We start from the raw sequence: 14,802 nt of genomic DNA, 5'->3' as shown, positions 1-14,802 counted from the left end.
AAAAGATGAGCTAAATCACAGGTGGTGATCAGGTACAGTTTTAAACTGTTGGTGAAAGACATCTTTCCATTACTTTAGTGACTGAACACTCATATAGAAAAAGTCTTCATTGATCCCAACAAGTCAGAGTTGGCCTGACACCCAAACAGAACAGTGGTTGTCTGAATATCTCTGCAGATCAATGCAGAGAGGGGATGATTAAGAAAAACAAAATACCTGACTCTAACCTGACCACACATCTCCTCTGCAAACTACTAGACTGCAAGAAAGAAATAATGAATTAGCCAAAGAATTTTGAAAACAACATCAGCCTAGAAGGAAAATTTGAGAGGCTGATTCAATACCTGTGCATTCATCCATTTGGTGGTCATGGAGTAACATTATTCATTCGCTGTATACCTCCCAGCTCTTTTCATTTTCATGCTGTATTTGGCACAAACTGCCTATTTGCTCTCTTATAGTGGGATCAGAGCCATTCTCTCCTATCTGCTGTTGTCTTGGTTTTCTTGAGGAAATGTGCTTTGAAAAGAGCTGATTATTAGATGGCACTCTAAGCTCCTTCTCTGTCTCATCTCTCCATCTACTTAACTCTGTATTCTTCATCCTTGCTTCATTTTTCTGGCCTCTCTCTTCTATCATTTAATTTCATCTGGGGATGAGAACTGGTGAAGAAGCTACGTCCTCTTTTTTCTTTTCCTCGCCAAGCTGTTGAATGCTGTCTATGCCTTTGTGTGCCACTAAAAGACTCATTTACTGTCCGTCCCTGTGTGCTGAAAGTGCCATTTCTTTGAATGAAGGGCTGACAAACAGAGACAGAGTGAAAGGCAGAAAGAGCCAACAGAATAGGAAGCTTTTATCCTCGTCAATAAAAGCAATTTCTTTCTGTGGAAGACCGTGATCTTTAATGAATGGAATGGCAAAATCACAACAACGTTTTAATGAAGCAGCCAATTCATGGCCAAGTTGCAATTTCATAGCAAAAGGTATCCAGAAAAACAAATTCCAATCAAACCGGTCATTGGTCTCTGGTTATCTGACCTGTAACTTTTGGATTTTTAACAGTGTGAGAGGCCAAGTTAACCTTAAAAAAACATGTTGGGAAAAATGATGAAATGGTATGAAGCAACATTTACCACTAGAGCACTTCTCAAGTTCTGGATTCTGATCCAGACTCTGCGGAAACAAAAAGTCAATCTGTACCTGCCTTTGTCTATTACATAAGGAAACGTAAATAAATGACATTCTGTGGGTAACTTGAATTGAGCTTGGTAAAGCAAATTGTTTAGAAGGAAAAACTGTGAAATGAAAGGAGACAGTGGTGGCAAAAAAAAAACTACAAACAACTGAACTCTGCTTACAACCAGAGAAGAGAGTAGATAAAGAAAAAAAGAATCCCTCACATACACAACAAAGCACAACACATTACAAAGTACACATGATGTGGGATGGGACACAGAGTCTTGGGACTAGGGATGCATGAAAATATTGGTTACCAATAGTTATGACTCCATCCCAATAATTCTGATATGTAAAAATTCACCAACGAAATTGACCAATAATTTGAAACCTCAAATTCCGTAAATTCCCCCTGAAAACCCTTTCTTCATGGTTCTGTCTAAATTCCAAATTCCAAAATCCAGTGCCCTAGAAATCTCCTAGAAGTCTCTGCGAAAAACTAGTGTGCATCAGTGTTCACTAGATTGCTGAATGTAGACCATAATGCATTGAGTTTAAACAATTTTCATTTGAGACCATTTTTTAAATGTATTTTTCATAAACCATAAAATTTTCATCATCATCAGAACACAGTGGATCCATAAATAATTCATGTCAAATGTTCATACTGATGAGGTTTTTACTTTGGGAAATCTGTAACGCTTTATTTTGTGTTTAAAAGAAAAGTCATGAGCATGGTGTAGATAGCCCAGCACTATATAGCTTTCAACATGTCAGTGATTAGGGAGGGATGTCGGACATAGCATGCAACCCCTTTTCGCTACCCCCCCAACCTGCAAGGTTCTGCCGCATATATGTGATGTCACGGCTCAGTGCCTGCTAGAGAGCTCCGAAAAAAACATGGCGTTGCATTCACCTATGTGGGCTTACTTTAGCATGATGGAGACGAATGATTCAGTTGCTTGTAGCAAAAAAAGTGACACGAAGGAGAATAACTTTTATATTTGGAAAGAATATGAAGCTGCCACCAATGTCAACGTTAGCGGCCATCCTGTGAACAAACGGAAAGCGTCTGGACTGGTAACTAGTGTAGAGGTGTTTAATGAATCTAACTATTTATTAATTTGCTTCGGTTGAAGAAAAAGAAATAGTTTTTCCACTTTATTATTACAGGCATTACTTTTACTTACAAAATGTACTTGTTAGTTTGATATTTAAGATAAAGTCTTACTATTTGTTCTAACAATTGTAACGGGCTTTCAATGTTCACAGGTGTATGGCAAATCAGTTTGTTTGCAGGTAACAATAGCCATGTAAATTTATTGGATAAAATCAGAACTATACACTGTTATGATTTAATCCGGTAATTACAATAATAAATTAACAATAATGTTAATTTATTATCAGTATCAGATACAAGAAGTAGGAAATCATTGTTTATTGGTATTTGGTAGTTGGGACACCACCATTCAATGGCGGTAATGCTGACCAGCTTTGTCTGTCTACAAGCTGGTGGTATTTTATTTAGAAAATCCCACCCTCTCTTGTTTGGAGGAGACTTCCTGTCTTCTTAATTCTTCATGAAAGGATTTACCTTGATTTAATAATATCTTTCACACTGAAAGCCATGTAACTTTTCCAAAAGAAAAGTTTTTTTTTTAAAATTAAAGTTTATTAAAAAGAGGTTTTGGAGTAATTAATTTGATCATTTGCAAAAGAGTAAAACTTGGTAATGTTGTATACCCGAAAATAACTGGCTTAATGAAAGAAAAATTACATTATTTTATTTATTTATCAATCCTGTACAAATTTAATATTAATTTAATATCAATTTAATAAAATAAATAATAAATCATTGCAGGCTGGATTAAACTCCTTGGTTTCGTACTTTTTTCTTTTTCCAGCTGCAGAACTAAACTAAAAAGCACTTTGACTAGTTATGGAGAAACAGAAGTAGCAATATATATATATATATATATATATATATATATATATATATATATATATATATATCCTCTCCACTCATCTATTTTTCTGTAGTTGAATTACTTGCCTGTATGTTCACACGTGCATCCACTCATCTGCTCTTCCATCAGATCAGTTCATCTCAGGAGTCAAGCCTCACATCACCATGCATCTATACACCTCCATCTACTCCCAGGTTCATCCATTCACAGGCGTCCACACGCTTTCATTTTCCACTCTTCTACAAATCCATCTGGTCAGATTGCTTCACTCCCCCACACATCAGTATGGTTGCTGGCTGGTAAGCCATCAAAGCTTTCTCCGTTTCTGACATGACAGATTTCTCCATTTCCTCCAATACTTTTTTTTTTTTTGTGAAAAATACACATTACACATCTTTGCTGGTTTCTTTGCCAACCCAATCACCCACTTATGCACCAATTTTTCTCACTTTTGCATACATCGCTCTTCTGCATCTTAAAATAAAGCAGCAAAGACGTCCTCCCTCAAACTGTCTGGCTCTTATACACCTCATCCCTCCATGTGTCTCTTCCTGCTCCTTTATCTATATTTTTCTGTTCCTTTCAGAAAGCCTTTAATCACAGAGCTTGGTGCAAAACCCAGCACTGAACATCTGCCATCCCAGAATTTGTAATTCATTTCAAACAGAACACAGAAGACTCACTGTCGTGTGAATTCACACAAAGTATTTTTTAATTAAATGTGTCAGTTAAAGCCTATTTGTGTGTAGAAGTACACATCATGCTAATACTATTCATTATTCAAAACAGCAACATAGAAATGATTCAATTCTGAAAAACAAACCAAAATTCTATTCATTTCCGTTCAATAATAAGTCATGAAGGACATCATCTGTATTACTGTTGTCTACATTGATGATGTCTATAAGAGCAACTTGCAAATATATGGCTGTTTCCATGTCATTAGGTCAGTTATTGCACTCTGCCACTGCATGCTATTAAGAGCCATCAATGGAAGCCATAAGGACAATGGATTAGGACTCATCAACAGCATCATTGGAGATCACATAATAGAACTAAGCATTAATGCACATATGCTGTGGAAAGCACAGACAGGCATTAATGGTTTTTTACCCATTTGCGCAATTTATGAGCTATCCATCTGCTTCCACTTGCTCAAGCCAAGACACTGTTGATGTTACCTATTGCACTTTATAAGTATGATGTATTTTTTCTGTGTAAAGTTTTCTTTTATTTGCTTTGCAAAACAGTGGCTGCTTTCAGTATTAAGACGAAGGTGAAATCTTCACATCGTCAGGAAATGTGAACAAAGTGTTTACAGACTGAGATGCATTTATGAGAGTGCTCAAAGCAGAAGTGCAGTGAGTCTTTCGGTGTCATTTCTGGTTTCTATGGGAAGAAGTGTGTTTAAGGAGCCTCACAATCCCCAGAAAGAAGCCTGGAGGACAGAAAGACAATATTCTGAGGGAGAGCAAGGACAAGTTTTGAAGATGAATGAAAGCAGGAGTGCTGGATGGACCGCAGACTTTATTACTGTTACAAGGTCTAGTCTTTGCTGCAGAACTCTGAGTGACACGTTACTTGGTTAGGAGCAAAAACCTCTTTTTTTGTCTGTCTGTCTTTCTTTTTTTTTTTCTAATCTCAATTTCTGCTATCTTTTTCTTTCTGTGCTTGCTTTCCCCTTCATCCATGCTCCCCTCCTTCATGTCTGCCGGTTCTTTCTTCCCCTCCCTCTTCGTCTGGCAGTAAAGGCTGATGGAGTGTGAAATTAGAAAGTGTATCATATTCTGCTCAGTGGCTCCATGTCCTGAGCTATAAGCTACAGCTAGTCAAAGTGAAAAATAACATGCAGTGAAACAGATACATTAACATGGTTTTGTGTGTGGCTGTGTAAGTGTGTGTATGTGTGTGTGGTGAAATGGCAGATAGGGAACAGTTTAGCCAGCAGCAGCTTATCTAAAATTACTTATCTCACGGATGATACACTGCTGCTTTTTCTCAAACTACAGAGGCGAGCATGGATTAAAATCCAAACACATATATTCATAGCCATTCGTTTGCTGAGTGCACAAAATTTGAATAGGCTGTTGTAAACACAGCTTTCCCGGTTTAGATAAGGTAGGAACACACAGACAGAGCCTGGGAGATGGAGACAGTTAGTTTCTGAGACTAACGACAGAACCTCATGGATTGTACAATTCACATACATGTGCTGAATCGATTTTACATCCTCTGATTATATTATAACTCCTACAGGCTGGACATTAATACTACAATGATGTCTGATATGCCTAGTTCCTGGGATTCATGAGGTTGCACAGCTTGCTAAAACTTTTTTGTTCATCAGAAATCTCCCTGTTATACCAGCCTCTCTAATCCAACCCTGACCTTCAACTCTGAGTGTGTTTGTAGAAGATAATCTAGCACTACGTCACCTGGCAAAACATTTGGTGTTATGATCTTTGACATGAGCCTTGTGTGTGGAGTCGGTGACAAACTGACCTTGTTTTGTCACATGGAGAAACACAAGTCTTGTGTTAGATGGCTGTACAAGCCTCCATTCTTATTAGCGTATTTTTGTGGGTACAAGTCACGTTTTTTGCACGGTTTGGTGCGACTTATCTGTGAATTTTTAAAATTAAATAGGCTCATGTGTTTGTTATCCTCCCACTAACAACCACTAGAGGGCCCTTTAAGTGTATGTATCAGTATTTAACAGCAATGCAGAAGAAGAAGCGCCACTCAGTCTTACGCCAGGCTTGACAGAGTCAATCCAAAGCGAAGCAGAAGATGAAGAATTGAAGTGATATAAAGTTTAGTTGACTTGTTAGCATGTTCTTTATGCTCTTATACAAGATTTTTTCTTCTTTATTACACTTTTTTTTTATCCTTGCAACTTAATTTTCAAAAAATACGGTAGATAACTATTAGTCTAGATTTTATTCCAGTTGTGTCATTTTATCATTAGGAAACACGTGTGTGTGTGTGTGTGTGTGTGTGTGTGTGTGTGTGATTACCTGTATCAGACCGGACACTTCTCCTTGCTGGAGGGGTGCAGCAATGGAGGGGTTGAACGGCTTACTGTCTTCAACTGGTCGGCCTTTCATGAAATGTTTTCCTGCTTCATAAATCTCCACCTCGATCATCTTTCCTTTGAATTCAACTTTCTTCGGTACCAGCACCTGCAGATCAAGTGATGTCAATCAAAATGTGAAGAATTCTACCCAAAAAGCATGCGCAAATTGCAAAATGTGATCATTTATCTAGAAATTATTCAGCAAAATCAAAAGTGAGTTATTTAAGAGACGAAGCTAAGATACGGTAACATTTTTGTCTAGAAAAACCAGACTGCGTTCACACTAGTGTAGGCAAACATGCACCTCCATATCTGTCAATTACATTTTCAATTAAACACTGCTCCAAACTGCTTTCTCTACATTAATACTTTGTTGTTTTCTGGTTGCCTAAAAAAACGATGCTTTTCACTTCAATTTACACAAGCCCTCAAGGTCAGAAAGTACTGCAACAGCTGTGTGATAAACCGGAGGGATTTGCATTTGTCTTATTATTTCACCATGGCAACTAACCTTGGCTGATCACAGCAGGAGGGAACAGGAAACAAAGAATTCTAATTACGCCTTCATCTGAATTAGAGTTTGTGCTTAATGACTTATCCTTGCGAAAAGAAAAAGAAAAAGATGTTGTGAAAAAAAAAAAAACGCTTTCCTTCGAAACAATTTCCGAACTAAGAAAACAAAGCTGACAGGCTCACAGCGAAAGATTATTGCACTGATCTATTCATCTCCTTTTGTGTTTTCAGACTCGCTCTTTCTTAGTGAGCACTAATTGGATGGTTCACGTTGGGTGGTTATTTGTGGGATTTAAAATTGATGTTTTGAAAGAGCCTGTAAGGATTTCAATCACAACTTCAGTAAAAGTTTTCTTGGTAAATATATCAAAACTATCAAAAGCCTTTTTTGAAATAATCATACGGCATCAACAGTAATTAATCCTGATACACTAAAGGGACATTGCCTTCATCGCTTTACATATATTCAAAAGGGTAACTTGCAAGACAACTTTACAAATCAGTTGAATTATGGTGTAAATAAATAATTTAAGGGACTTTGAGATCCAAGCAAAATCCAGAGGAAGGAATTTAAAGTATTGCTTCCAGAAGACATTTTATTTTCGCCAACTAACTTGTCAAATTATGTCCCAATGAGTAAAAGTCAAAGCTTTATTACAGATTTCTGGCAGTTCTGCACCCAAAAAGATCCTAATCGTCCTGTTTGGGGGCAAAAAAACAAACGAGGCTTAAGATGATTTTACTAAGCCACAAAAAAACTCTGTATGGTGTTTGAAGGAGACCAAAGTATTCTGTACTCAGAGACTTTCATGGGATGTTAGAGGCAAGAGTGGGGTGAGTTTGGTACCAGATAAAAAAATAATTTAAAAAAACAGCTCAAAGCTCCCATCTGGTGAGGTCAGACTGTTGTGTGAGACCAGATTGATCACAACAGAATATAAAAATATTCTGCCTGACTGGGATTCCAACTGGGTCCCTTTTATATACAAATAGCTCATTTCCTCTTTTCTAAATTTTGCCACAATGCTTAGGTGTTTCTTCCAATGAAAAATGTTAAAGACCCACTCTGATGAAAAATGTGTTGTTGGTGTTTTTAACATGTTCTTGTGTGACATTTTTCTCATGACGGGGAACATATATTGGAGAAAATTCAAATCAAAGTTGCATCTCTGAGTATTTCTTTATTCAAATCGTTATGAATCAGACAAAAAAATGCCATTTGAAAAAGTTCCCACTCCATTCTGATGCATCCACTTGCAGACGACTAGATCCATGTACGTCTTTGTTTTCCTCGTCCAAGTTGGCATCTGACTCAAAAATGTACGACTGGATAGCTTCAATATTGCACTGGTAATATGGATGATGGGATGTGTAATACAGCTCTGCAGAAACTATGTCCAAGAAAACGGTTTGTTTTGATCTTGGTTAAAAATGGCCTATTTAGAATTTAAAGACCACTAGGAGCACTTTGATCTACAGATGGGCAGAGTGGGACTTTAAATCAATTTGATTAAATGGACACATGCTAACCTGTAAGCACTAAGTGATGGGAGTAAATTAGCAGTTATTGAAAAAGAATGATCTTCACAGCATGAAAGATCCATATCTTGTTAATGTTCTTGAAAGCTTTTGTTGATTTTAAAGTAATCATGGTCAGTTACAATAATTGACAATTCATTTAATGTTTGCTTTCAGCTGAAGATTTTTTATTTATTTCTTTGTTTTGCTGGTTAATGCTAATCTATAACTCATTTTTTCTGCCATTGTAACTCAGTTAATTAAAAGGGCAAACCAATGTTGAGTCAATGCAATAGAAAGCTTGAAAACAAAACCGATAATATATATATAAATGTTTTATTTTTATTTTTTACCTGCTACAATAATGAATTCCATTCCTATCTGGGCTTTATCAACAACAATAAGATGCCAAAGGCAGCAGATGGATCCAGAAATCATCTGGTGAATCAACCCTGCACAACTCTGTCTGACGCACTGAATGGACAGACATGGAACAAACATTAGCAATGATTGTCAGTGCTGTGAGTCCCAACATTATTAGAATAATCTTATCCATCTGGCGCGATAATGGCTGACGTTAGCACAGGTCAACACTGACCTCTGTATGTAGGAGGGTCCATGTTCTGTTCATGAGACCAAGCAGCACTGTGGCTGTGAGAAGAGATGTGAAACATGCAGCTGCATGTGGTTTTATAGTCATTCAGAGCCCACAAAGATGAGGCTTCACTGGACACGGCACACTCATTTTAATGGGAATCCAACTGTTACCTCCATACATTCATAGAAAACACACACGTGACATCATCCGCTCACCATTGTTTGTCTGCATAAGATTCAAACCGGGAGACTTGTTTATCCCAACACTTCTGCATCAGTGATGAAAATGCTGTTTTTAACATGTTCTTGTGTTAAGCTGAGTTCACACTGAATGTGATTCGCGTGGCCACTTTCAATGCCAACTTAATTGAGAGATGGAGTCAGAGGTCCAGCAGCACAATCTGAGCGTCAGGCGCAGCAGTTAGCAGCATGACAGCGCGGCAGAAATTCCGACGCGTGGCAAATATTTAGCCATGCAAGTTCAAATACATGATCTCTGGCAAAGAATTTATCAGTGACTTAGCTTTGGCCCATGACGTGCTGATGACGTAGTGTCCAAAACCAACATAGAGGAGAATCTGATTGTTCTGCTTCTAAATGTTATGATTTTTTTCCTATGGAGACAACAATAAAAACATTTTCATTTTTTCCTTCCACGGAATAAGCAAGTTATCAAACTGGGTCACAGGGAGACGGAAGTAACGCTGAAAGCGGCCGTCCTTCAGATACAGCTCCTGCAGTAGATGGTGAAGCTCATGGAGGCCGATGCTTTTGTAGAGCTCTTCAAAATAAAAATGAAAAAAATCTGATCTCCAAAATGTATCCGTGTCAAACACATAACAATGTAGGTCCTCCCACACATTGAGGGAGCATTGGGTTTTTGTCGAGAGGTGAATTTGCTGTGCATCAAATCACGGGTGTCGCAGTGTAAGACTGAACTTTCCTTCTCACTTTACCAGTGATTTGGAGTAACTCATTACAAAAGTAATGTAATATTTTGCTGTAACAAAGTACTGTAATGAATTGATAGTAAATCTTTAGCAAAAGTTAATTCCTTATAAGCTTTTTTACTTGAGTATAACAACAGATTGACCAAACCTTTTAAAGCAAAGGAGAATCTTTGTTTCTGCTCAGCTTCAGAATCCCATATTTTTCTAATCATTCTGACTTACTGTGCCAAATGTTCAGTTAGCGTCATAGACACAAATTCTTTTTAACCAGTTGTTGTAGGCTAGCCATGGTTATTTTAACCTACTCTTATTATTAGACAGCATTTTTATTTTTGTCTTTCTAAAGCACATCAGCCTCATATTCTAGGTTTGGTCTGTTTTTTTTTAAAAGTGGATCCTCCATATTTTTTTTTAGAGACTAGACTGACTAAAGCTAAGAGTCAGTGCTTCAGATGGGCTTCCAGCGCTTTTACCTCACTAAAAGTAAATCACATTATTGGTATTTATGCACTTGACCAATTGGGTGGAGCCCTTTTATGTTCGATGTTTGCCTCCTATGTAGACGAGGGTCATTTGGAGTGTAATTTAAGTTATGGTGACTCTTATGTAGCACAACACTGTATGGTGTTAACAATATCACTGATTTATTTTTTCATTAATATATTTTACAGTATGTGATCTGTTTCAGAATAATGTGAATATCTTCAAAACATATATAGATTAATAATGTATTTCTATGCAAAGATGTTTAAACGTGTAAACCCTGTAAATCAAAATTTAACTAAATTTAATCGAATAAAAATAAAAATCATGAATCGAATCGATCAAAGCTCTGGTGTATCGGATCAGATCAATTCTGGAAATTATTGGGGATATCCAGCTTATGTAACACAACATCCCCTGGTTGAACCGTCACCTCCAAATACAAAGCAAAGCCAATGAAATATTTGTAATTAATTTCACTTTCTCTGCACTACATAAGCTACTGAAGACCCTTTACCCCCCCCCCCCCCGCCCCACTTGTTTGTACATGCTGCCATCAGGCAGGTGATGCAGAACTCCTGTGGAACAGAAAATCGTTTACTAGAAATCTTGCATTTCCACTGGAACTCCTGCTTTAAATACATCTAAATAAACTATTTTGTGTTTCTTTGTTGTTTTTTTATGTTTGAGTTTAGCCTGATTTCCACTTGTGTTTTTAAGCATTTGCTGTAGTTTAAATAATGTCTGAACTGCTTGAGTGTCAATTTGTTAAACCATTTAAAAGAATAATAATCTGCTTTTACTGGAACTGACAATAAAGTTTATTCAAGTTTGAAAAGTCATGAAGTGTCTTCAGTTTGTCTGACATGTCACAGTTTCCTATCTGTAGCAGTTCATGAAGACTTTCTTTTATGACTAACACAATCTACGGAAACAACTGGATCTCCCTAGAGGGACTAACGACAAACAACTTGTGTCCTAAAGCGAGTTGCTTAAGAAGACAACTTCAGTGACAAATTGGAACACCGCTGCTTTAAAAGCAATTTATTTTTTCTGGGTTCAAATTGAATGGTATGCGGGGGTTGCAGGGGGCAATCATCAAGGAGGAGCCAACCGACACACATGCTTGGATCTGCAGCATGTACATGCATCACGGAGCGCACACTTAAACAACGCGCCTGTGAACCGAGTAACACTTGTAACTTTAGTTTGTAGCCTGCAGACAGAGGGGCAAAAGGAGCAGGAGGGGATGGGAGGGCAGGGAAGTGGAAGGGAAGAAAAATTAATACCACCCCTGCCTTCTGAGCTAATAAAAAGCATAACTTCAAACATGTTTCTGATGATGTATAAAGCAGGAGGAAGTTGATTTATTTGAAGATGTTTTAAAGTGAATTTTCCACAGGTTGACTTAGTATCTTTGAAGCTGTGTGTGTATGTGTGCGTGTGTGTGTGTAAATGTAAGTATGTATGGAAATTTCATGTCTTTAGGGCTGACCTTAATGTTAGTACAGTTAAAAAAAAAAGCCAAAAGTGCTTCTGTTATCAGCTGCCAAATGTTCTCATGACCACCGTAGGGTGTATGTGCGTCTGCGAGAATGTTTGATATTATAGCTAACCTACTTTAGTCAATACAAGCTTAAGCCTCAGCACCTGCTGTGAGAGCTCCGGTGACAGCCAAAGCAAACTCTCCGATTTGATTTAGTAAGTGTGAAAATGAGCAAGACTTGATGTCCCATCAACAACCATCTACACCTGACAAATAAAAGAGGAAAAAAGCGGGTGTGGGTGTCTCACTAAACTCTGTCAACATTGTTCTGTCTTTCACTTACTGCACATCCATATTCAATTTCTGCCAAATCGCACCTGAGCAAACTGGGATGCACATTCAATCTTTTAGGGTATTAGGGCTCATCACCACAGGCAGGATGACCTTGAATAAAATTACATTTGTTATCTGCTAAAGATTTACGGGCATGTCAAAACACCTCTTTTATGGCTCAATTTAATCTTAAAGGGGCCAATACAGTTCCTTACAGTGAAAAAATAAGCAGAAGAACAAACACACACACACAAATGGAAACGGAAAAAAAAAGATTAATAAAATAAAACGTGCATCTCTAAACAGAGACTGTTTTTATTTTCATTTTTCTCACTTCTTACTGCAGTCAGATGTAGTTTATCAAATAACCACTAGGGGCTTGCGGCAAAAGAAAATTAGTTGATTACCGTCAGTGCAAAATCTTCCACATAGACTCATTAGGTTTTTTATTTCTATGCCTGATATTATGATAAACTTACCAAAGATGACATTTCATGAACATGACATCATCTTTTGATTTATAGCTCACTGCTGATTCGTTAGTTTCAAAGTAGTTTATTATTATACATCTCTTGCAATTAATCGAAAAGGCCAGAGTTTTGAGCTGGACATAGTCAGGCTTCTCTAACATCCTGTTTTAAAAAGCCAAGTTTCTTACATGTTGGCTTCTTTAAGAATGACAGATACATTAAATCAGAATATTTAGATAGTGGGGTTGCATGGTGGCATAGTGGAAGAGTGGTTAGCACTATCGTCTCACAGTGGGAAGACCCTTGTTCAAATCCAGACTGGGACCCTTTCGTCTGGTCTTTGCCTGTTCTCCTCGTGTATTTGTGTGTTGTCTCTGGGAACTCCGCCTTTCTACACAGTCCAAAAACACTCTACAACAGTTAACTAGTGACTTTAAATTACCCCCAAGTGGGAATGCGTGATTGTGTGGCTCTGCTCATGTGCACCCTGCCCTTATCCAACAGTAGATGGGATAGGCTCCAGCAACCCCAAGACCCCGAAAGGGATTCAGACGTTTAATACATGCATTTGGACCGACAGTGAAAATTTCAAAGCTGGTAATACTATTGAAACTGCTGAACCTAAACCTGAACAGCATTGTCTGTACTTAGAAATTACTTTGAGAAATGGCGAACTGTTGATAATGACACTTTATCTGCTTCCATAAGATCAACACAGTCGAGCTGTGCAGTATGTCTGTTATTCATCAGCACATTGCAACATGAACGTTACCTGCTCATAGAACTTGTTGTGCGCGACGTAGTACTGAGCATCGAAGGACTCCTCTGTCACCAGTACATGCTGCATCTCTCCGACCTGCAAATCAGGACAAACAACAAATCTGAGCGGGAGAAACATCCATTCATCTGTGCCGTGTTCAGAATGCACATGAACACATCCTCATCTCTATTTGATCATTCTTCACTGTGAAACGCAAAATCCGGCTGTGTGTTCTTGTGTTTTCTTTAAAGGGTGCGCGTGAGAGCCGTGTTGTTTGTCTTTATTGGACAGAAGCGGCCGTCTTCATTCTTGCTGTTATTCATTAAAATTGCACTTTAATTACAATCTCAAGGTTTACAAACCACTTCAATGTGAGCGCTCTGCTGAGAGGATGACAAGCACTATTCAGCAAAATTCAGCTCTTACAAAAAAGAGCTCATAAAGAACAAACTTAAAATGTCAACACAAAACAATGTATTCACAACACAAAACTAACTAAAATCAAGGCCTCGGATTCTGGCAATTTAGAGGACGAAACATGACAAAACAGCATTTTCCCTGCAAGAATGTAAATTAAACATGGACAAAGAACTAAAACTTGCACACAAAGTCTGCAATACAAAAACCTGCATTTCTTTATAACTACATCCACACTTTAGACATTTGAAGTGCCCGTGGAAGTGCTGATGCCATATTCTGCAAAATAAAGGTTGACGCACAAACCAACTTCCAACTGTCTATATCTCGTGTAATTTGGTCCACCCGTGTCTCATTTGGCTGCTGAAAACAGGATTCCTGGCACGTGAAGTCATGCGGCCGTTTTTGTCGTGCTTGGAAACGGCTGCAGAGGGATGGAAAGCAGCAATTTCAGAGACACCCCTACATAGTAAAGTGGGAGTTTGAAACATTGGCAGCACATATTTGAAAGTGATGGGAACAGGATGTCCTGTTGGCTCAGCAGGCAGACTCTGCATTTTAAGCCTGTCAGTGATGAGCTCTGTTTTAAAACTGTGCTGACTGATCATTTCCTTGGTAATATGTCAGAGCCGTGACTTCTAAGGCTCTGACATATTGCCTTGGGTCTTTCCATTTTTGCCAACACCCATAATCCTCGTTCTTTTCTTCTCTCTGCTTTTATCCTTCTCTAATATCTCTGGGCATTCCCTTTGTTGGTCCCATAACTTTCAGTTTTTTTCTCATTCATTACTATTTAGTCCACCTAGTTCCAGTGTGCTCAGGTCTATACGAGATTAACAGGTGGGGGTGTAACAATCCATTTTAACAACGGTTTGATACATATCATAATTTGGGGTTGACGGTGCGATTCATAGTTATTATTTACTGTATCACATGTGTGTAGTACGCTGTGATGGCACATGGTCCTTTATATGTTATCGTAACATAAACCTACAGTTTCTCAATCCAAATGGTATTTTCCAATACTGATTATAATCAGGTAATTTCATTTAAAAA

At 38.0% G+C, this 14,802-nt stretch overlaps 1 protein-coding gene across 2 annotated transcripts in view; it reads right to left on the bottom strand.

Annotated features, from left to right (window-relative positions):
- The window catches only part of cdkal1 (CDK5 regulatory subunit associated protein 1-like 1), a 252,726-nt gene that overhangs the window by 18,018 nt on the left and 219,906 nt on the right, over positions 1-14,802 (bottom strand). For both annotated transcript variants that reach the window (XM_023963817.2, XM_023963818.2), the window contains exons 13-14: positions 13,342-13,425; positions 6,161-6,325 (exon numbers count right to left, since the gene is read on the bottom strand). In XM_023963817.2, coding sequence (XP_023819585.1) covers positions 6,161-6,325; positions 13,342-13,425 — 249 coding nt within the window. The remainder of the gene's footprint in view (positions 1-6,160; positions 6,326-13,341; positions 13,426-14,802) is intronic.

This window comes from Oryzias latipes, chromosome 16 (assembly GCF_053564925.1).
Source record: "Oryzias latipes strain Hd-rR chromosome 16, Olatipes_Hd-rR_3.1".
Lineage (NCBI taxonomy): Eukaryota > Metazoa > Chordata > Actinopteri > Beloniformes > Adrianichthyidae > Oryzias > Oryzias latipes.
Note: the sequence above shows the minus strand (reverse complement) of the source record. Positions and strands in the feature narration are given on the sequence as shown.